General features: G+C 28.8%; 2 protein-coding genes across 2 annotated transcripts; one reads left to right on the plus strand and one right to left on the minus strand.

The window, feature by feature from the left end:
* Positions 1 to 567: 567 nt before the first annotated feature.
* Positions 568 to 1547, minus strand: LOC129964220 (deoxyhypusine hydroxylase-like). The gene has a single exon (XM_056078942.1). The coding sequence runs from the start codon at positions 1493 to 1495 to the stop codon at positions 575 to 577; it is 921 nt and encodes a 306-aa protein (XP_055934917.1). The 5' UTR covers positions 1496 to 1547; the 3' UTR covers positions 568 to 574.
* A 242-nt stretch (positions 1548 to 1789) lies between these two features.
* Positions 1790 to 21142, plus strand: LOC129963497 (probable acyl-CoA dehydrogenase 6). Its single transcript, XM_056077920.1, has 8 exons — positions 1790 to 2104; positions 2208 to 2328; positions 10180 to 10309; positions 10455 to 10561; positions 12336 to 12503; positions 18082 to 18252; positions 18968 to 19129; positions 20444 to 21142. The coding sequence occupies exons 1-8, from the start codon at positions 1973 to 1975 to the stop codon at positions 20686 to 20688; spliced, it is 1236 nt and encodes a 411-aa protein (XP_055933895.1). The 5' UTR covers positions 1790 to 1972; the 3' UTR covers positions 20689 to 21142.
* The last annotated feature ends 191 nt before the right edge of the window (positions 21143 to 21333 follow it).

Consider the following 21333-nt stretch of genomic DNA (forward strand, 5'->3'; position numbering starts at 1 on the left):
CTAATAAGATTACAAATGATTTGAACTCTGAGTATAGAATGACGAACATAAGGAAGTACCTATCTTTCTGGGATGGGCAAACAATTGAAGTGATTGTCTCATTAACATTGCTGTATTTCACAATGATAACCCTCAACAACATGGATTTTTCACAATTTCAATGAAGCAGTGAAAATTAAAAAAGAATAAAGATTACAATGCAAACTTAAAATGTAAGAAAGAACATCTTCCAGAATTTTCTGAGGAATCCAGAATTTAGTTTAGCAACTTGTGAAGATTAAGATATATTTCTATAGGATTAGGATAGTTATAATAAATTTTTATCATTTGAAATCCATTAGCTACTAAAAATTCTAATATATAAAGTTTTTTAATACTCTGCAATAAAGACTGGTAATTAATTTATAACAGTACCAGATTGATTTATTACCCGACTTTTTTTTTTCATATGCATTTTGAATTTAATGTTAAATCCAATCTTTTAACACTTATTTTAAATAATATAAAGTAATTTTATATAAGGGAAAAATTACTAATTAAAATATAGTAGAAGGAAAAAATAAAATCTTAACATTTATGACATTGCTTTTATTAAAGAATCTGCATACTGAAATTCTTTACTGTTTTCATAATCACACATATCAAGAGCTACCTCACAGCTTTCTCTGACAACTCTCTTTTCATCTTTAAGGTAACAATTCAAAATGTTCATACATTCTTCAGTTGCAATTGCTCCTAAGGCTTCTGCACATTCATGCCGTACCATTTCATGTTGAGTTTCATCAAACAAAACTTCAGCTAGCTGTTTAACAGTTGCATCATTTTGCATTTGTCCTAATACATATGCTACTTCATGTTTAAACAGAGCACTTCCACAGCTGAGCCCTTTTGCTAAAGCTACTGCTGATTCTTTTGAATTTATATTCCTAAGGCTAAACATGGCTTGATACCTTCCATAAAGAGGTTGGGAATCATCTAAAAGTATCTTTTCAAGTTGATCTATGGAATCATAAGAAGCCTTTGGCAATGGCAATGCTGGATCAACGGATTGGAAAGGATTTTTGGATCGTGTACTCACTTCTGTATCACTCTCTTCCATTTTCCGGACAGCGAGTTGACAAGTTTCTGAAACTTCAACACAAGGGTCGTTAATATATTTTCGAAGAAGAGGTAGACTGGCATTTTGGCCGATAGCGGCTAATGCTTCGGCCGCTTCATGACGAACAATTGGTTCCTCAGACAAATCCTCCAAAACTGATTCTAATTTTGGAACTGCCTGAGGATCTTGCATTTGACCCAAACAGTAAGCACACTCATGCTTGAGAAGAGCAGATGAGTCCGAGAAGCATTTTTCTATACACCTTATAGCCAATTCACCCCCAATATTACGAAGAGTAAAGAGTGCTCTGAACCTTTCTTTCAAAGGTCTTTCCACATCCAACAATATTTTACCAATATTTTCTATTATAGTTACATTCTCTTTTACGTTTTCCATTGCCAGAATTAAAGCGTGTTAACACGATTTTGTTGTGTAACAAGTTTATTAAGTTACGGTTGCAGTTAATGGACAGGCTGAGCTAAAATTGTTTTTTTTTTTTTTTGACTAAAATTAAATGGAATTTTTATTCAAAATAATTAGAGTTGAAGGTTGAGACAACAGTAAAAGTGTCCTTTTCTATAATTTTTATTTCAATCAATGGCATTTAATATCTGCTTTATAGTGCCAAAAAAATTCACGACAGTAGAAGGAAATACGTAAATAATTACTTTTTGCCAGCTGACACATGTTTAGAAAAATGAGTTCAGCTGTTCTGATATCTGTAAGACTACCTACTGGGGATAACGGCCTTTGTTTGCTCTATATCCCTCCCTCAACTTATCTCGCAAACAAACAGACAAGTCTACCGTTTAAAGCTGTCTTGCATAATAATTTAGATTTCTTTCCGCATCTTAGTGAATATTAACAAGAATCATGTTTAGATTTACCAATACGTTCGTTCGTTTATCCCAAAGTAAATCCTGTAAAAATATCCATACTTCTACAATTTCTAATGCTTTGAAATTTACTCAAGAGCATGATGAAATGAGGAAAACAGTCAACAAAGTAAACAAAATGGAAATTAATGATTTGCTTTTTAACTGCATAGTTTCTTAATTTTTATGTATATATGTGAATTAATGTATATATATATATATTTCCCTTTTAGATTATTGATAAAGATATAAATCCTTATGTTGATCAATGGGAAAAAGAAAATATTTTTCCTGCCAAAGAAATTTTTAAAAAATTGGGAGATGCTGGGCTTTTAGGAATTACTAGGCCAACAAGTGAGATGATTTTTATTATTTAATGCTTTGAAGTTATAATTAAATACCCATTTTCCTGAATTTCAGTGAGTTAATTGTATTTGGGGCTAAATTAATTCAGCAAAACAAAGTTTTTTGCTTCATCACTTTCTCTGATTTTTTAAGAATCAATTGATTTTGGTTTTTTATCCTAATGCCTATATATATTTTAAATTTATTAAAATATCAAATTTATTCACATTATAGGATAATTAATGAATTTTATTGTGATTCAAGTAGAATCAGACTCACCAGTCACTAAAAATCACATTTATGACAAATGTTATTGCATTAATTATTACATTCATATATATACACACATGCACATCTAAGTTAGAAGTAAAACTGTTGTAATAAATTTAGGAATAATAATCTGAGACAAAAGGTGATATTGAAATACAAATCTAAAATTTTTTTTTATTGTAAATATAATTTTTAGCGTTACTAGAAAATTGAATTTTGGGGGGAATTTGTCCAATTTGAAATATTATCATTAAATTAAGATTATTCATCCATAAATTTTGTGAAAAATAAGTTTCTGTTTAATTAAATTCTATTGTGTTATAATATTAAAGTTGATTTCATTTTAACAACTTTCTCTATACTAGTTACTATTTTGAAATTGTTTATTGAACTGATTCTTTTCACGTCTGTTTTTGTGCAAATATAAAAATTTGTATAGTAAAATAAAATTTAAAAAAAAAAACACTCTGTATGCAAACCGAAATAGATCAAATGAAGTGGAATATGAAGACAAAATAAATTAATATATCTCAAGATAAAGTTAAATTAAAGTAAGAATATGAATAAGATAAAAAATAAAAATATGAGGGAAATGAGAATTCGCAAAGATACGTTATTGACACATCTTCAATTTTAAAAATATTTACAGCATTAAAAATTTTTTAATGAAACTTGAGAATTGGGTTTATTCAAGTAAGGAAAAATTTTAGGCAGGAATAATTCTAGCATAACGTATAAAAATTTACCAAACTAGCTATTGTCATTGGAAATTGGGAAAAAAAAAAGTAACACATTTGGTGACTTATCTAGAAACAGTAACAAATGGATGCCCTTGATAGCCATGTATCCTACTCTTTTGTATGGGCAAAATTTCAAAATAAATTTTCTTTAACCAAACTCATTATTCACATCATAATTAAGTTAGCTCATTTTGTTTAAAATTTGCTAGTGATTTAAATTTTTTTTTATTTTGAATAAATAAATTAATAGACTCGTTTCAACTCTGATAAACTATGCAATTGAGAAACATGAATCTGCAACGAATTTCTGTTACTTTTCATCTAATAAACTGAAGGGAAATTGTAAATTTTGTTAAACTTCTAGATTTAATGGACTAATTGGGGTAAAAGTGTGTCCATAAAATGGTTAACTAAGGTATGAAAAATATATGAAACTCAGATATGATGCACGTGATTGTATGTATAATATAAATTTTAAAAAAATTGATATAATTCTATATTATTTTTTTTAATTCCTGTCAACTGTATTTTTAGATTGAAAATAAAATTATTGCATGCATAGCTTAAAGTTTGTCTTTTAATTTCATATTTATCGAAATTTAATTTAAGAATGTAATATGCATAAAGTAAATAGTTTTAATTTTTTCATTAGTGTTAATATTGTAATTTTTTATTACTTTTTTAATTATGAAACTTTTTTTATTCTTTAAATCAAAATAACAATATAAAAAATGATTGACATCAATTCATTTTTTTTTCTTTCTTTCTTTTTGCATATAATTTTCCATTTCAGGCAATTTTAAATATTGTGTTATGTTTCTATTCAAATGAGTGATTCTCAAGCTTCTATTTTTTAATTGATAATGAAGAGCAGCTATTTAAACTGATAATTTTCCTTTTTTTTAATTTTGAAAATGAAATAATTTATTGTTGTAGCTACAAATAAAAAGTGAATCTGCCCAAATTATTAATAAAGTCTGACAGAGAGTAACCTTAAGACATGTAGAAACAAGTTATCTTATTTCTCAGTGAAACTGTCCATTACAGCTTTTTCTGTATTATCAGGTTTTTTAATAAAGTGTTTGTTATATGTGAAGCACTTCTAGTACCCATCTAATTAAAAAATATTTAATATAAGTCAATTTTAATGAAATGTCATCATTATAAATTTCATATTTGAAGTTTATGGTGAAAAAAATTTATTTTGAATATTAGTAGCATATAAAACATAGATTTCTTACATAAAATTTTTACCTTATTAATATCCTGTTTTTAGTGTAACAAATCCATTCAAATTAATTTTAAAGTAGGGGAGAGTGGCTCACCTTGGGACACAGTACACCTCGGGACAGCTTTATTTTTTGCCCTAGATTTTAAATTAATGCTTAGCTTTTATAGATGCAGATAGATGACAGCACAGTCGAATCTTCAGATGTGTTTTGATTCCATTGATACAGCAGGTAAGAATTGATTAAGATTTTTATTTTGAGAACTTGTCTAGTAACTTTCATGCAAAACTTTGATAAGTAGTTAGGTGGATTTTTAATGAAAATATTTTTAAATAAAAGGTACTATAATGAAATTTAAAGCTTTCTGTATAACACTCATGTGTAATTATTGTTCTGAGGCTAAACCTAACAGCATGTCATTCTAAAATTTCATTGTGTGTGAATGGTCCACCTTGGGACAGATGGAGGTGGTCCACCTTGGGACACAAGATGTGACTACCTAACTTTTATTTCAAATATTTTTACAAAAATATATTATGTTTAAAATATTTTTTATTTAATCTATATTATCTGTGTTTATTAATAGTTATTATTTCTACTTTTAGGAACTCATTAGGCTTAACAATGGCAAGAATTAGAAATAAAGAATACCAGAAAAACGAAACAGTTCGTGGTAACAATATTCAGAAAGCTGCTGCAAAAGTTTTATCAAGAGAAATGTCTTTTAGTGAAGCTGCTGTAGTCTACAATATTAGTAAGACAACTCTGAATCGCCATGTTAGTACTTTTAAAAAAAGTGAACAGCCAAATTCTAACTTCAAGTACGTATTAAAGATTCAAAGTCGAAAAATATTCACCAACGATGAGGGAAAAAAAACTAATAGATTACATTTTACAAGCTTTGAAATATCACTATGGACTAACAATTAATGATGCACATACCCTTGCATATGAATATGCTTCAGCAAATAAAAAGAATATTCCCTCAAGCTGGGAGCATGAAAAAAAAGCTGGAAAGGACTGGTACATTGGATTTAAAAGAAGACATAGTGCCATGTTTTCTCTTCGAAAACCAGAAGCAACTAGTCTTTCTCCTGCCACCAGCTTTACAAGAGAATCTAAATAAGTTTTATGATAACTTAGTAGCAATTCTTCATCGTCAGAACTTTAGAGCTAGTGAGATTTATAATCTTGATGAATCGGGAATTACAACTGTACATGTTCCACCTAAAGTTATTGCTGGAAAAGGCATAAAACAAGTTGGTCAAATGACATCCGGAGAACGTGGGAAACTTGTTACTATTATTTCTGCTGTAAATGCAATTGGCAACTCAGTTCCCCCACTTTTGGTTTTCCCCAGAAAGTTTTTCAAGCATCATATGTTGAAAGGAGCACCACCTGGATCTATTGGGGCTGCAAATCCAAGTGGTTGGTCTTCACCACAAATATTTATGCTTTATCTGAAACACTTTCTGAAGCATGTTAAAACATCCAAAGATAACAGCATTATTTTAATCTTAGATAATCATAACACACATATAACTATTGAAGCTATCAATTTCTACAAAGAAAATGGAATTATTATGCTCACTTTACCCCCTCACACAAGTCATAAACTTGAACCTTTGGACCGCACAGTGTTTAGCTCTTTTAAAGTGCATTATAATAGAGCTTGTAGTCAATGGATGGTTAATCATGCTGGGAGGCCTATATCAATTTATGATGTTGCAGAATGTGTAGGCAACGTATACCCCCTTTCTTTTACACCAAAAAACATTGTTTCTGGATTTCAAGTAACTGGGATTTATCCTTTCAACCAAAAGGTTTTTGATGACAGCGAATTTTTATCAGCTTTTGTCACTGATAGGCCAGTTCCATCAACAAGTTTATCCCTTCAAAGTAATGAAGAGTCCGCAATTGCAGAATTGTCCGTGCCTAAAACACCTGAATGTGTGCGACCATTTCCAAAGGCAAGTAACCGAGGAAGAAAAAGGGGAAGATCAGCTATATATACGGACTCTCCTGGGAAAAAAAAGCAATTGAAGATGCTATCACTAATAATGAAAAGAACACTCAAGTAAAAGAGAAAGAATGTATGAATATGAAAGCGAAAAAAAAGGATTAAAAAACAGCTTCAGTTGATCATTAGTAGTAGTAGTGAAGATGAAGATTTAATTCTCTCAGAATTGGTAGGAAGTAATACAACTGGAAGAAAACCAGTGATTATTGATTTATGTAATGATGACAGTGATGATGATGTGTACAGTTTATATGAAACTAAGGATGAAAAAAAATTAAATGTTGGTGATTTTGATGTTGCCAAAAGGTCTGTTGTTGCTTTCATAGGTCACATGGAAAGAATTGATGGAGATGAATATGAGTTATCTTTTTTTGAGACGACTAAATCAATCATTGACATTTATTTATCCTGAAAAAGAGGACAAATCTTATGTAAACTCAAATGACATTTTATTAAAACTTAAAGAACCAAAGCAAAGTACCGAACGTTCTTTGGGTTTGGTATTTGATTTCCAACAATTAATTACAATTAAATATAAAATTTGTTAATTTTTTTGTGTGTTCAACTAACAAAAAGCTTTGTTAACAAAATTAGGAAATATTAATTTCTAATTATTTATCTTTATCACTTTAAATACTTTTCTTTTCTTGAATAAACAATTTCAAGTGTAATGTAATTCAATTATTGAACTTTTCATATCTGTTTTTCAGCTGTCCCAAGGTGAGCCACCAGGTAGTACACCTTGGGACAAAGTACAAGTTTACTAAATATTTTTTAAAAAATTTTCTATAATGGATTAAAGATTAAAAGCTGTTAAATAATGTAGGCAAAGGTTAAACAAATACAAGGTAAAAATTTGAAAATAATTCATCAATATAAAAAATTTTGAGAAAAAAAAGAAAAAAAGTGTCCCAAGGTGAGCCACTCTCCCCTATGCAATATTTTCAAAATAGTGTTTTATAAACTGTGGAAACAGGTTCAGAAAAATTAGCTAAATTAGGTATATATATATATTCTTTATTAAATTCTTTAATTCTGATTGTTTTTAATAACATGAATTACTTTTATAAATATGAATTTAAAAGCTTACACTGTGTTCTTTTAAGAGTTATTGTAAAAGTTTGGCGAAAAAAAATATTATATATATATATATATATATATATATATATATATATATATATATATATATATATATATATATATATATATATATATATATATAAGGGTTCTCAAGATACAAATGATTTTTTTTTCTAAATCAAATGCATATACATACTCTCTATTTTTTCTATTTCACCTCAGTAACGTAAATAAAAAGTATCATTGCAACATGCGTACCGCCTTGAGGTAAAACGTGAAATTTTACACAGTTGTCAACAACAAAAAGGAAACACCCCCGTAATTTTGTTATTTATTCTCGCATCTACACAAATTTGGTGTCAGTAATCCAATCTAAGATGGCATTCCAAATAGCTTGTGCCTGATTTTTGCCTGTAGAATTATCCAATCTCATCACAGCAATGAGTTGTTCTTTAAATTCATATGAAATTATTATAGGCAAGCGTTCTTCTTTCGATTTTAGAGCATTCAAAGCAGCCAACAATTTGCCATCCCAGTGTTAGATAGGGTGCCTCATTTTAGAAATCAATTTTTATTTTTTCTGTGCATTTTTTCTGTTTGGATTTTTTGAATTGAAGATTTACTTATAGGAAATTTATCAATGTCAATTGAATGAAAGTGCATCAATAGTAACTTCAAGGATAAACACAGAATTATGCATACTTAACTGGCACTTGTCTAATGCAGCAACTAACTTTGGAATAATGAAATCTTTCCTCATGACTGATTTACTTGTCCTAGGTTTTGAGCTTTTAGCAAGTATTGGGAAATCTTCTGAATTCATATTTTCACTTGAATTCGAAGAAGAATCTTCGTGGAATTCGTATAATGCGTAGGATGTTGAAGCAGAAACATATTTGATTCGCCGATTTTCATCTTTTGTAGCTCGAAATCGCGCCCCTTTTCACTTTGTCGTCAATTTTTTTGTCCACACTACTTAAGTGACGAGATCGGCCCGACTCTCTTTTGCGCTGTAAGAACATCTTATCTTCCTCTATTTTCATTAACTTAAGTGTATCAGCATGTGCAATGTCGAACAAATTGTCTAAATTACTTACAAATTCTTGTCGCCGCATGAATATGTCTTGTACTTTCTTTACTTTTTTTTTTTTTTTTTTTTTTGTAAGTCTCACCATACTTGATACATATTAAGGAGCTTCCTAACACAATTTGGCAACTATTTAGTAGGTATGCATCGTATATTCCAAAAGATAGTGCGAGAGCAGCGAGATTTATGCTTCCATTAACAGTTAAATTTACTTCTCGAATATTGTAAAACAAAACTGCGAGAACTTGACCATTAGAGGGAAGTTCTGTGCTCATTATTTGCTGATTTATGCCTCTTATTAAAATCCTCACTTTTTTAGAATGATGCAATTCCACTGCCATGTTGTTTTCATTGATTAAAAACTGTATAAACATTTACTAATGAAACAACATGGAATTTAAGCGTATAGAGGAGGTGATGGGCGTTTTTGTTAGTAAATTGGTGTCGGCACTTTTCGCGGGTTATTCACTCCACTGTCAAAGCTTTCGAAGTCTTTTTTTCTGCACATTAAAGGGTTTAAGAAGAAGCTGTGGTCAATTGACGGCATTCGATTTGAAGAAGATTGCTGATAAATTCGAAGAGATGGGTTCATTTGACATGAAATGTGATAGAGGGAGGAATGCAATTGCTTCGATGTCAGTGGAAGATGTGGCTACAGTATTGCAGGAAACACCAAACAGTGTTAGGGGAGAAATTCTTGAATTTAAACATGCCTGCCCGTATATTTCGTGAAATTTTGCAGAACATCCTGCCATGCAATCCATTAAAAAATTACGCATGTTCAAGAGTTGCTTCCAATTGACCTGCCAAAACGAGAAGTTTTAGCTCTGCAATTTCTTGCTTGGATGGATGTGGATGATGCATGGCTATGGAGCATTTTGTTAATAGAAAAAGCCAATTTCTCTCTCTAAAGTTCTGTCAATACTAAAAATGGGACTAGAGAATCTGTTCCAAATGCAATCATTGCTCTTCACTCTCTAAAGGTTATTGTGTGGTGCGGGTTAATAGCGCATTTATTGTTCGCCCCTTCGTTTTCGAGGAAATTCATCCTTCGATCTTTTTTTAAAATCGTGTAAAATAAGAATTATTAAAGAACTCCTCTATTGTTTCTTCAAAGAATGTTTTGTACATGCACAGGCATACACCTAGTGTTATATGAGTGTGTGTATGTGCATGTAGGTAATGTATTTACCTGTAGATATATCATTTAAATATTCTGAATTATTTGAAATTATGTTGGAGATTTAGTTAACAATTGGTTTTCGGAATTTGAAATTAATAACCTTTTTTGGGTATTTATAACTTATATAATAAAAGGTTTCAGCCATCCAGATAATTCTATTTTATTAAAATCTTATTTATCAATATGAAAAGATGTCTAAAGCATTTTTTTTAAATTTTGTACTTTCATTTTATTACTTTTTCTTTTTAAAGAATATGGTGGATTAGGGTTGGATTATTCTTTTACTGTTGCCTTTCTGGAAGAATTGAGTAATATAAATTGTCAAGGAGTTCCAATGAGTGTAGTAGTTCATACTGACATGGCTACTCCTGCCCTAGCAAGGTAATTTTTTCCTTTAATTTTATATATTTCTTATTATGATGAAAATAAGAATTGTGCATGCTAAAAAGCATAATTCTTATGTAAAAGTTATATTGCTCAGAACTATGTTGTATTTGATTCTTAATTTTTAAATTGTATTTTTTAGATTTGGAAGTGAAGAACTTAAACAAGAATTTCTTGTACCTTCAATTGCAGGGGATAGAGTTTCTTGTGTTGCAGTTAGTGAAGTGCATTGTGGCTCAGATGTTGCTGGTAAGTTTTTAAATTTCTGTTAATTAAAAAAAAAATTATCAGATGTCTAAACACCCATTTTGCTCACAGCTTTTAATATGGCAGACGTTTATCTTTCAATATTGCAGGTTTGAGATGTATACTTCCAGGATATTTGAAATGTCCTTAAGTTGGCTTTTACAGTAATATTCACGTGACCATTTTCAAATTGTCAGCACCTTTTCGAATGTGCAGATCATAAGCAGTGAAAGTTTCATAGTGGATGTTTGTGCATGATTTAAATATTTAGTCTATAAAAAAATGTATCGTTCTTCTTCCAAATTGGAAGAATATGGATGCAGTTGCCATCCATTACAAATTATTCTCCTAGTACATTTGCTGGAAAAATGCAATTTCATACTTTTTTTTCTAAAGCTCTTATATCTATTCTGAAACCTCACAAAATTGCTATAATCTGTTTACAGCACATTACCACCTGCTGCCAAGTGTGACATACTTTTTGATTCCTCCTCATACTTAAAAAAGTAAAGCATATTTATTTATTTTGTATAATATTCTGTGGTATAGAAATTTCATTCTATAAAAACTTGACTACTATACTTCCATTTATAGTAGTCTAAGCAAAGTATACTATATCACTATTAAATGAAAGAATTGAATCAACTTTTTACATATGTATGATATAATTAACTTGAATGAAATTGTCTAAATAAAAGTGATCTATTCAATTATTTTTGCTCATTGCTGTTGAATCTGACAGTACATTTGATATAGTACCCTTTGTGAAGAGTGGAGAACTTTCTAGATATCAATATTTTTACAGTTTGGTTTGCAACTCGTAACTTAAGAAAATTAGTTATTCACAATACTGTGCCTTTCTGTTTTGATTTGCAAATCTTAGTTTCTATTAGTACCAACACAATTTTCAGTAGAAGTCTATATAACATCTACATGTCTTGAGAAGAAGAGGAAAAAACAAAAGCTGTGGTGGGTCATCCAGTTTCAAAGAGTAAAACCATAACTTAATCTTGCACATTGTTCATTGCATATCCACATTGTCTGTTTCGTTTCCAAATTGTCTGGATTTGTGTTTGATGCCAGATTGGTGTCTAGTATCAAGATTTTATGAGATTACTTAGTCTAATATGGTCAGCAATTTTGTCGGTATTAATGTAACTTAAAAGATGTCAGAATATCAAACATTATCATATATACAGTGTTATACAATTCACTTTTTTCCTTAATTTGATAAAAAATAGCAAACAAAAAAAATCTTTCTAGGATATTTTCATTTCTATAGAAAGATTTAATTAAAACGGATTTCTTTTTTTATCTATCATAGGACTAGTTAGATGTAATAATAATCGTGATACAACTTTTTTATTGATTTGTTTGGACTAATTTCATTCAGTGACAAATAATAATTTTAAATTTCCAGTGCCTTTTTCTAATTGTATAGACAATAAAGGAATGTGCTCACTACTGAAAAATTATTGTGTTAGACAAAGAAATTAACTCTGAATAATTTTTTCCTCTTAAAAATATGACATTTTGAGAAGAATTTTGTATTTCTTCTCAAATAAGGATTTTTGTTTACTTAATGCATAAATATTATATAAGATAATACATTTAGAAAATACAAGTATAGAATATTTAAAATTATTATTGTATGTGCTTAGCATAATTGTCTAATATTTTTAAGTGATGATATTTTTCTGTGTAGGCTTTTGTATTTGTGTAAATAATTCTTTTGTGAAACAACCCTTAATGTTTTATATACTCTAATATTATTTAGCAATTAAAACAAAAGCTGAACGGAAAGGAGATGACCTTATAATCAATGGAGGCAAAATGTGGATAACAAATGGAGCTCAAGCTGATTGGATGTGTTTGTTAGCTAACACAAGAGAAGGTCCTTTACATAAAAATAAATCACTAATTTGTGTTCCATTGGATGCACCAGGTAATAGATTATTTGTTTGATGAAGTTACATCCTTTTTATTTATAAATATCATACTACATATTTAAAATATTTATAAAATTTAAAGTTATATTGTTTGATGTACAGTTATGTTTTCTATTATATTTCTCACGATGTTACTATTTTAAACTATTACTATGACTATTTTAAAGATTACATATGATTTCTAATCGATTAATGATCTAATTTGAGTAGGATTTTCATTATGAAGTTTATTAATCGAAGCTATTTCGGATATATGTATATCACTTAACGCTCTTTCTCAATTTTTTGTGATAAAAATCTGCTTATGTTTATTTAAAATGATTCCAAAATTTTTCAATTTAGACATTTTTCGTTGATTGTTCTTTGTTTTTATTTTAAATTAAAACATTTATTATGTGTAAAAATAAAAATATGTTTGCACTTCTCGCTAATGTGTTATTTATATTGAAAGTTGGATTTATCAAGTAAATGTAAGGTATACTCTCAAGTGTTTGAGCCACTGTATATGCGGTTAAACCGAATGTTCCTGTTATCCACACAGTCCTTATGTTCAATGTGCTAGCGAAGCTACTAACTTCCCGCTATTGGCGAAGCCGTAGGATGTTTTGAAGTTAAAAAATTCTGCCCGGTGTCTTCTACTAGAATCTGTTCATCATTCTTCTTATTGGTGACTTGACATCATTGGCGCAGCAAGGGGCACACTAAAATTCACTTTTACTGGCAATTTTTTGGTGGCGCTCTGTTTGGGGTTAGATTGCCGCCATTTTTTTCATGTTACTGCATTTCGATCTTTCTTGTTTATTTCCTTTGATTTTTTTTCTGCTGCACATACTCCTTCTGCTTACTTTCATTATTTTGGATTAAATTTTTTTGCGTGCATTCCATTTTACTGCATTTGTTGATTTTTTTTTTTTTTTCTATATTTCCGTTAAATTGCTGCAGCGTTCCTCGGAACCTCCCGATTGGAAACGCTATTGCTGCCGTTCGCGCCACATTCAGCCATTTTACTAAAATTTGGCAATAAAATATTTTTGGGGGCAAAATTGACTGTATATCAAGTCTGTTGCATATTTAAACTGTTAAAACGGTAAAAATATGATATGTTCATGGACAAAACATTTTACTAAAAATATACAATAGTAAATGTGTTTTGAAATTTAAAAATATACAAATAAGTTATTGTAGCCACCGTTCCACACTTGTTTATCGTATAATCATATATGCAAATAAAATTCAGTTTGCTTCATAATAACCTCCTGATGCCAAGAAAAAAAAGAGAAAACCAGCCAAATGGTAGACTTCGCCGTGTGCTTTAAATGTTGGCATAAAGTAGTGTTCATGCACCTATGTGCTCATAAATGAAATCAGAAGGCATTATTATACTGGCTTCTGTTGGTTGAACCGGAGTTTAACCACAACCGTTTAACCCCCTTCTTCGCCAAGATACAATAACGCGCCAAAACTGCCAACCTCCGTTTTCTCTAGATTGGTAAACCTATTATCTTTCGCCATTATTATGCGCTATTATTGGACATCTGCTCCTTCGCTTTTGAACATTTCGCAAGCAAAACACGGTGCAAGACCGTTGTTGGCGATTTTTGAAAATTGCGCCAAGCAGGGTTTAAACTCCAAAAGACTCTCCTTCCCTAAGTGTGGACATTCTTTCGCTGATATTCGCTAACCTAACGTTTCATTTCTTCTTCATTTTCATTATCGCGCAACAAACGAAGCGTTTTGGCAATTAATGTGTTCCGGCCAATGTTGGATTTCCTCTTTTGGGGCACAATGAGTTTTGAATCGCTGTTTAAAATCAGACATAAACAAAGAAATGTATTTCATATGCATACCACAATTCTTGCTATTTACGCACGCGCAGTTTGAAGTTTGCACATGCGCGGATAAGTGAAAGCATAAATACTGCTGCTTTAAGCATGCGCGAATCGTAGTAGGACAATAATTAAAATCGTAATTAAAATCACTTAATTTTTTATTTTGATATGACTTCAATATATTAAAACCTTTCCCAATAAATGCTTTACAAAATGGTACAAATATCTCCAACATTAATTTAGCATTTCTCGAGTTTTTCAAGTTCAAACATACAGACGCTTTCATGAGACTTCATCTTATACTATATACATATATACAATGGTGGCAAAAATTGTAGACATTTGGAAATTTTAATGTTTTCTAACTTTGTATGCTTATAGAAAATGTAACATTTCACAAAATGGAAACACTTACGTATCATTTTAAACAGAATTTAATGCTGATTTCAATACCAAAAGCAAAATTCAAATATTTGCAATCCAAAAAAATTTAGAGGCAATAATTATCGAGATACATTAGATGCTGATGATTGCAGTGAGTTATCAGTGCTTAGTAAGGTGGCCTTTATTTTTTATTACAGATTCACACTGATGTTTCATTGAGCTGACGACAGTTTTAAGCTCTTCCTTCTTTGTTGCTTGATGCCAGAAAACAATTATAGACTCAATTAAGCCTCTTTTATTTGATGAACGTTTCATATATATTTAAGAATTTTTAAATGGTCCCATAAGTTCTCAATAATTTTGAGTTTAGGACTGTTTCCTGTCCATGATAACAATTCGATTCTCTTTGTACTAAATCACACTTTCGATATTTTTGCTGTATGACAATGAGCTGAATCCTTCTGAAAAATAAATGATGCATTGTTGGGAAAGAGGTAAGTTTTTACTCTAGAATAGTGTCAATGTATTTTCTTGCATTTAATGGCCCATCGATAATATGAAAGAGACCAATACTGTCTGCTGACATACATGACCAAATCATTACACTAACTCAGTTCTTCATAGTTGCCTGAATGCATTCAGGATGTAGCTCTTCACCTATTCTATGTCTTACCTATTTTCGCCATCGCTACCAAATAATAAGATCTTTGTGTTATCACTCCATATAACTTGTAACCACTGATCATCTGGCCAATTAATGTGTTCTTTTGCCCACTGTAATCTTTTTATACGCTGCTGTAAATGTTTTTGTTTATTTCGACCTCTTAGTCTAACATCTAATTATCTTCTCCTGGTTGTTCTTGAACTGGCATAAATGCCAGCATCATTCAATTCACTTCTGGTGGCCGCTGATGACATTGTTCGATCATGGAGACATAGTCTTTTTATTCTTCTGTCATGAACAGATGTGGTGTACCTTTTTCAGCCATTTCCTGCTTTGTTTTTTATTGAATTTGTCTCCTAGTATCGTAAACAAAACTTTTGGACGCCATATGTAATTACTGAACCACCCACCTGTTTTGCAATTTCAGCATTGGAAAGACCACATTCATGTAACACAATAATCTTAGTTCTCTTTGTAAGTGTTTAATCTATTCTTTTATTTTATGGCATTGCTTCATGACTAAATATTAGAAATATTTATAACAATTCCTACTAAATATTAAAAAGCTTAACAAAATTTCTTACTTGTGGTTTGATTACATAAAAAAACAGCCTTCCTTCTGTAGAAAAAAGCACAATAATGACCTGTTCCAACTTTAAACATGATGTCATCTTCTTCTGGCAATTATTAAAATTTTATTGGCCCCAGAATAAGATTTTATTTATCCCCATTTTTTATTATCCCAGAATAAGAACAATGATTGGTCAGGAAAATTAGAAATTACAATCCACTTCATCATTGTGTTTGTTATTCAGATTAAAGTAAGAATAACTTTTTTTGTATTAAAAATATTTGAATTTTGCTTTTTGTATTGAAATAAGCATGGAATTCTCTTTAAAATTATATATAAGAGTTCGCATTTTGTGAAATGTAACATTTTCTATAAGCATACAAAGAAAAAACATAACGATTTTCAAAAGTGTCCAGAATTTTGGCCATCCCTGTATATATATTTATATATTCATCTCAGTTTTTAGAAAAAATCATGTACAATATATGGTATGACTATGTTTTTATTAAATAAACAACATATTAATATAAAGAATAACTAATTCTTTTAAGAAATATTCACACTTATTTATTATTAGAATTACACTAATATTATTGATAAATTATTACAATAATACTAATAGGTAAATTCAAGAAGGTATAAAATAATAAAATGAACCCTGATAGTTATAGTAAAATTTTTATTGATTGCAGTATCTAAGTAAAGTAAATTATTTTTTTAATTTAATCACAGAATTTTTTTTCATTGGTATCCAAAATTATAATTTGCAATAGCATTGTGATTTTTGTGGTAATAAATAATCTTGTGATTTTTTTTACTAATGTTTATTTTAAATAAAAGTACAAGATTTCAAAAAAAAAAAAAAAAAAAAAAAAAGTGAAACAAACTTTTATTTCTCTAAATATTGCTAGACATATTATTCCAATTAAAACGTTTCAAAAAGTAAAGTGGTATTTATATGAAAATACTTTAAATTATTTGGAGGTTACTGATAAGAAATTAAGAAAATTAAGCTTTATATGATCCTTATAGAGTAAAAGTGTCAATCAGTAAAATGTTTTTCTTAGAATTCACCAAGTGGACACAAAATTTAATGCTTCTACTTCTAATATTTCAAAAGATATGTTTATTTCTAAATTTAATTAGCCTTATAACAAATTTAGATGGAGAAATTAATTTAGAAATGCAAAACTTTTAAATACAGAAAAACTGTCATCAAATCATATAATGACTTGAAAAAAATTTGACAATCACACATTGTCGTTCACTTGATTGATTGATATAATAAAGGTGAAAAAGAAACTTAAGAAATGGAACATTTATGGTGTTTAAGATAATTAGTATGATATCAAAGAAAAAATATCTCTCCTGCAATTGTGTACATGATATTAAGCTTTTGTAAAGAAAGATAAATTTCAATTATGAGAAAAATTTGAAATGTATTAAATGGTAATGTTTGCCTACCTGCAGAATAATACTGATACCATTTTCCCAATTCCCAGTATTCTTCTTTGAAATAAAATTACAGCACAGTCTTATGAGTTTGAATTATAAAGTCCTGTACTTCCCTTGAGAAGATAAGTCAGCGATATAGAAAATGACATTTTGGATTATTTTTCCATTAATGTTTTCTAGTTCGGTGATCAGCTTGTGTGCCTAGATTAATGACTTTGTAGGTTGTAAAATAATTAATGTGGAATGCATTTTTTCTAAAATTTCAACTTGTTATTTAATATGACTGAAAAAAAATTAATTCAATTGAATTGGTTTATTGTAAAATAAAAAGTATATTCAATATTCAAAATAAAACTAGAAGTGAACATTCTATTGCAGAGTTGATTATCTGCAAAAGCCTGAGATTTAATGCTTTGTAAATAAATTGTATGAATAAAATTAATATAATACTGAAAATCAAAAGGGCTAGAGTAAATATGTTTATTTAGTTATGTTTTTGTTATAGAATTATTTAAGTTTATCTGCAGGCCTCATTTAAATTAGATGCAATTTATTATATATATGAACTTTCACAGAATTGTTTAATCTTTATTTCAGAATGTGGATTTCATAAAATATTTATTGCAAAAAAGTAACTTTTAAGTTATGTGACACCATTTCCTCTGTTCCAGGGATCTCTTTTAATAAAATTAACAAGCTGGGAACTTGTAGTTCTGATAACGTTCAGTTCTTTTTTGAAAATGTGAGAGTGCCTGCTAAGAATATTATTGGTGAAGAAGGAATGGGTTTTATGTATCAAATGATGCAGTTTCAAGATGAAAGGTTAGGTGCTTGTGTAGGAGGTAATTTTTATTTATTATTTTCTATTTTTTTATTATAATATTCATTTTTAGTACATGCAGGATGCACTTCAGCTACAATGAGTTTACTTGAATTTGGCAAACGTTAATTATTGTTGTGCTTTGTTTTCATGCAATATATTAAAATGATAAAAATAAGATAAGTATTTTATTAAGACAGTATCACTGATTAAATTTTGTGTGTGTGTGTGTGTGTGTATAGATCAAATAGTATTAATGCTGTTTAATTGTTTATAATGTTCTCCCTCCCTGCAATAGAAGTATTTTCTGTAAATTCAAAAATAAAAGTAAATTCATGAAGTATAAAATAATTTATTTGTTATTACTTTATTCTATAATTTCTGAAGGTCAGTTTTAAAAAATGTTTTTTCTGTTTAAAAAACATTTGTGACCATTAGAGCATAATAGAATCAAATGACTTTGTGGCTAATAGAATGTTTTTTATAAACATCTTTTAAGCTCTGAAGGAAGCTTCAGATGAAGTTCTTAAAGACAAATGTTTAAAATTGGCCTAAAACAATCTCTGTAACTCTATGATAATGGCCATCCTGATCAGATACTTATTAAATTACAATGAGGAAAACTCCATCATTATTGAAAGGTTAAACTAATAATCTGATAAATACATAATAAAGATACCAATTTGTATACGATCCATTTTTTTAATAATTGCATTTCATGAATGTTTTTTATTTAGTACCTCGTTCATTATCAAGAATTATCCAAGACACCATTGCGTATTGTAAAGAGAGAACCGCTTTTGGTCACCCTATAATTGATAATCAAGTTATACATTTCACTTTGGCTGAGTTACAAACTGAAGTAGAAGCACTCCAAGCCCTAATCTATAAATCTGCAGGTATGGGTACATTTCTCAATTTTGTAGGTAATCTGATATTGTTCCATTTGTTATTGTAATAATTTTATCTTTTTTATAAATTTTAATTACTAGAGAATTAAGTTCATTTGTACAATTCCATTTTTAAAGACAGAAATAAGGTTTAAATTATTTGACTATTCAGTAATATTTATTTACTTTAAATGCACGTCAAATGTTATCATAAATGAGAATTTATTAGTTTTAAAGAAATTGTAAAGAATCTTAATATTTAGTCCATAGTGGATAGCCGTCACATGCAGTAAAAGAGCCATGTCTTGCAAAAAATTAAACTATTTTTAAATTCAGTTTGTTTTTATATGGAACTTAATTTACTATTTTAAATCTTATCAATGTAATAATTGAGAGGACAGGAAGAAATATCCTTTATCTGTACCTAAAAGCAAAAGATTTCATTTAATCTGTTTATAGATGCAATATAGAAATATTCCTAAATTTTTATCAAAATATGTTGTGTAAATAAATTTAAAAAAAAAACAAAAAACAGCCTTTTGAAGTAACTTGTTTGGTAGGGAGGCTCACCAGAGTGCATCTTATAGGAAATCAGAAAAGATAACATGGAAAATATATTTGTGTTCAAACATTGATAATTAGAGAATATTGTGTATTAAATTTTCATCTTTTATAAATGTTAGACTCGTAACAAACTTTAAATAGTTTAAAATTATCTCTTAATGTTAAGTTTTTCACTGTCTTTTAAATCTTTAAATTTCAATTAAATACTTTGTTCATGGCTAACAAAAATTTACATGAAATCCTAAATATTGAATTTGTTAGGAATAATTTAAACTTAATTGAAAAAGATTTCACAAAAGCATCTTTCATCAATTTCGTGTATAATTCTGAGAAGTCATTCAACATTTTTGAGTCCTTGTTTTGATTCCACAATTGATTAAGTTCATCAAAATTATTGATTTTTATTTTGTTTGCCTATGCAATAAGTTATTCACTGAATATTTCTTTCAGGTTATTATTTACTAATTTTATTTAAAATTTATGCATAACTATAAAATAAAGATAGTTCTAGTTTTAATATAGTGCAGCAAAAGAAAAATACAATCAGTTGCCCAATTTCTTTTTGTATAGCAAATATCATGATAAAAAAAAATATTTCTTTGCATCTCAATTTTTGTTCTATATGAGGCATGATTAATAATACTATCAGTTCATGTATTTTTAGTGAAATTTTTGCTGAATGCATTAAATACAGCATACTCTGTATTAATCATTGAACAGTATAACTATTATAAGTAATACAAATTCTTTTTTTCTCAGATCAAATGATTGATGGTCAGGATGTTACATTATTGGCATCTATGGTCAAACTAAAGGCTGGGCGACTAACCAGAGAAGTGGTTGATAAATGTCTCCAGTTTTGGGGAGGTATGGGCTATACTTCTGACGTGCTCATTAGCCGTGCTTTTCGAGATGGTAGATTAGTATCTATTGCTGGTGGCAGTGATGAAGTCATGCTCTCTATAATTTCAAAGTACATGGGGATTTTGCCGAAACTCAAATAATACAATATTTTACAAAAATGAACAAATTTTTTTCTATATTTTGTGTAATTAAGAGATTTATTGTTTTTTTCAATTGTTAATATTGTCATGTGAATTTTTAAGATGTGATACAAAATTTTTTAAATATATTTCATTGATACAGAAGCTATTTAATAAATTCTTAAATATTTTTGTATTTTTATAAAATATGTATATTTTTTCCATAGTTAATAAATAATAGGTAGATGCATTGCAATTTAATCTTGAATTATGAATTTAAGCAAGAACCATTTGAATTATTTTGGAAATTAAATGATATATTAGACTGGTTATTTTGTAGTCTTATGTCAATCAGATTACTGTACTTTAATGATTAATGCAATATTAGATTTCCATTGCACTTTCTAAGAAAACTAATTTTATAATCATAACATTAGTTAATAATTTAATGGAAAATATTTTAATTTGTTATTGACATGTAAATATGACATCTTTTTTGTTTTATTTGTTGCAATATATTAAATATATATATATCAAATGTTATTTTTGTATGGGGAAATATTGGTAATAAAAATATTTGTTTACATTTTATATGGTTTCTTAAATGAACACAAATGCATAGAATACTTATTTAATTAAAAAATATATTGATATATTCATCTTGAA

The sequence above is a fragment of the Argiope bruennichi genome, chromosome 3 (genome assembly GCF_947563725.1).
Source record: "Argiope bruennichi chromosome 3, qqArgBrue1.1, whole genome shotgun sequence".
Taxonomy (NCBI): domain Eukaryota; kingdom Metazoa; phylum Arthropoda; class Arachnida; order Araneae; family Araneidae; genus Argiope; species Argiope bruennichi.

Excerpts from the sequence above, each read along its gene's own strand:
- LOC129964220 (XM_056078942.1), bottom strand. The coding sequence starts at position 1,495 with ATGGAAAACGTAAAAGAGAATGTAACTATAATAGAAAATATTGGTAAA.
- LOC129963497 (XM_056077920.1), top strand. The coding sequence starts at position 1,973 with ATGTTTAGATTTACCAATACGTTCGTTCGTTTATCCCAAAGTAAATCC. Across the intron at positions 2,329-10,179 it reads AGGAATTACTAGGCCAACAA|AATATGGTGGATTAGGGTTG; the intron begins GTGAGATGATTT and ends TTCTTTTTAAAG. Across the intron at positions 10,562-12,335 it reads TTGTGGCTCAGATGTTGCTG|CAATTAAAACAAAAGCTGAA; the intron begins GTAAGTTTTTAA and ends AATATTATTTAG.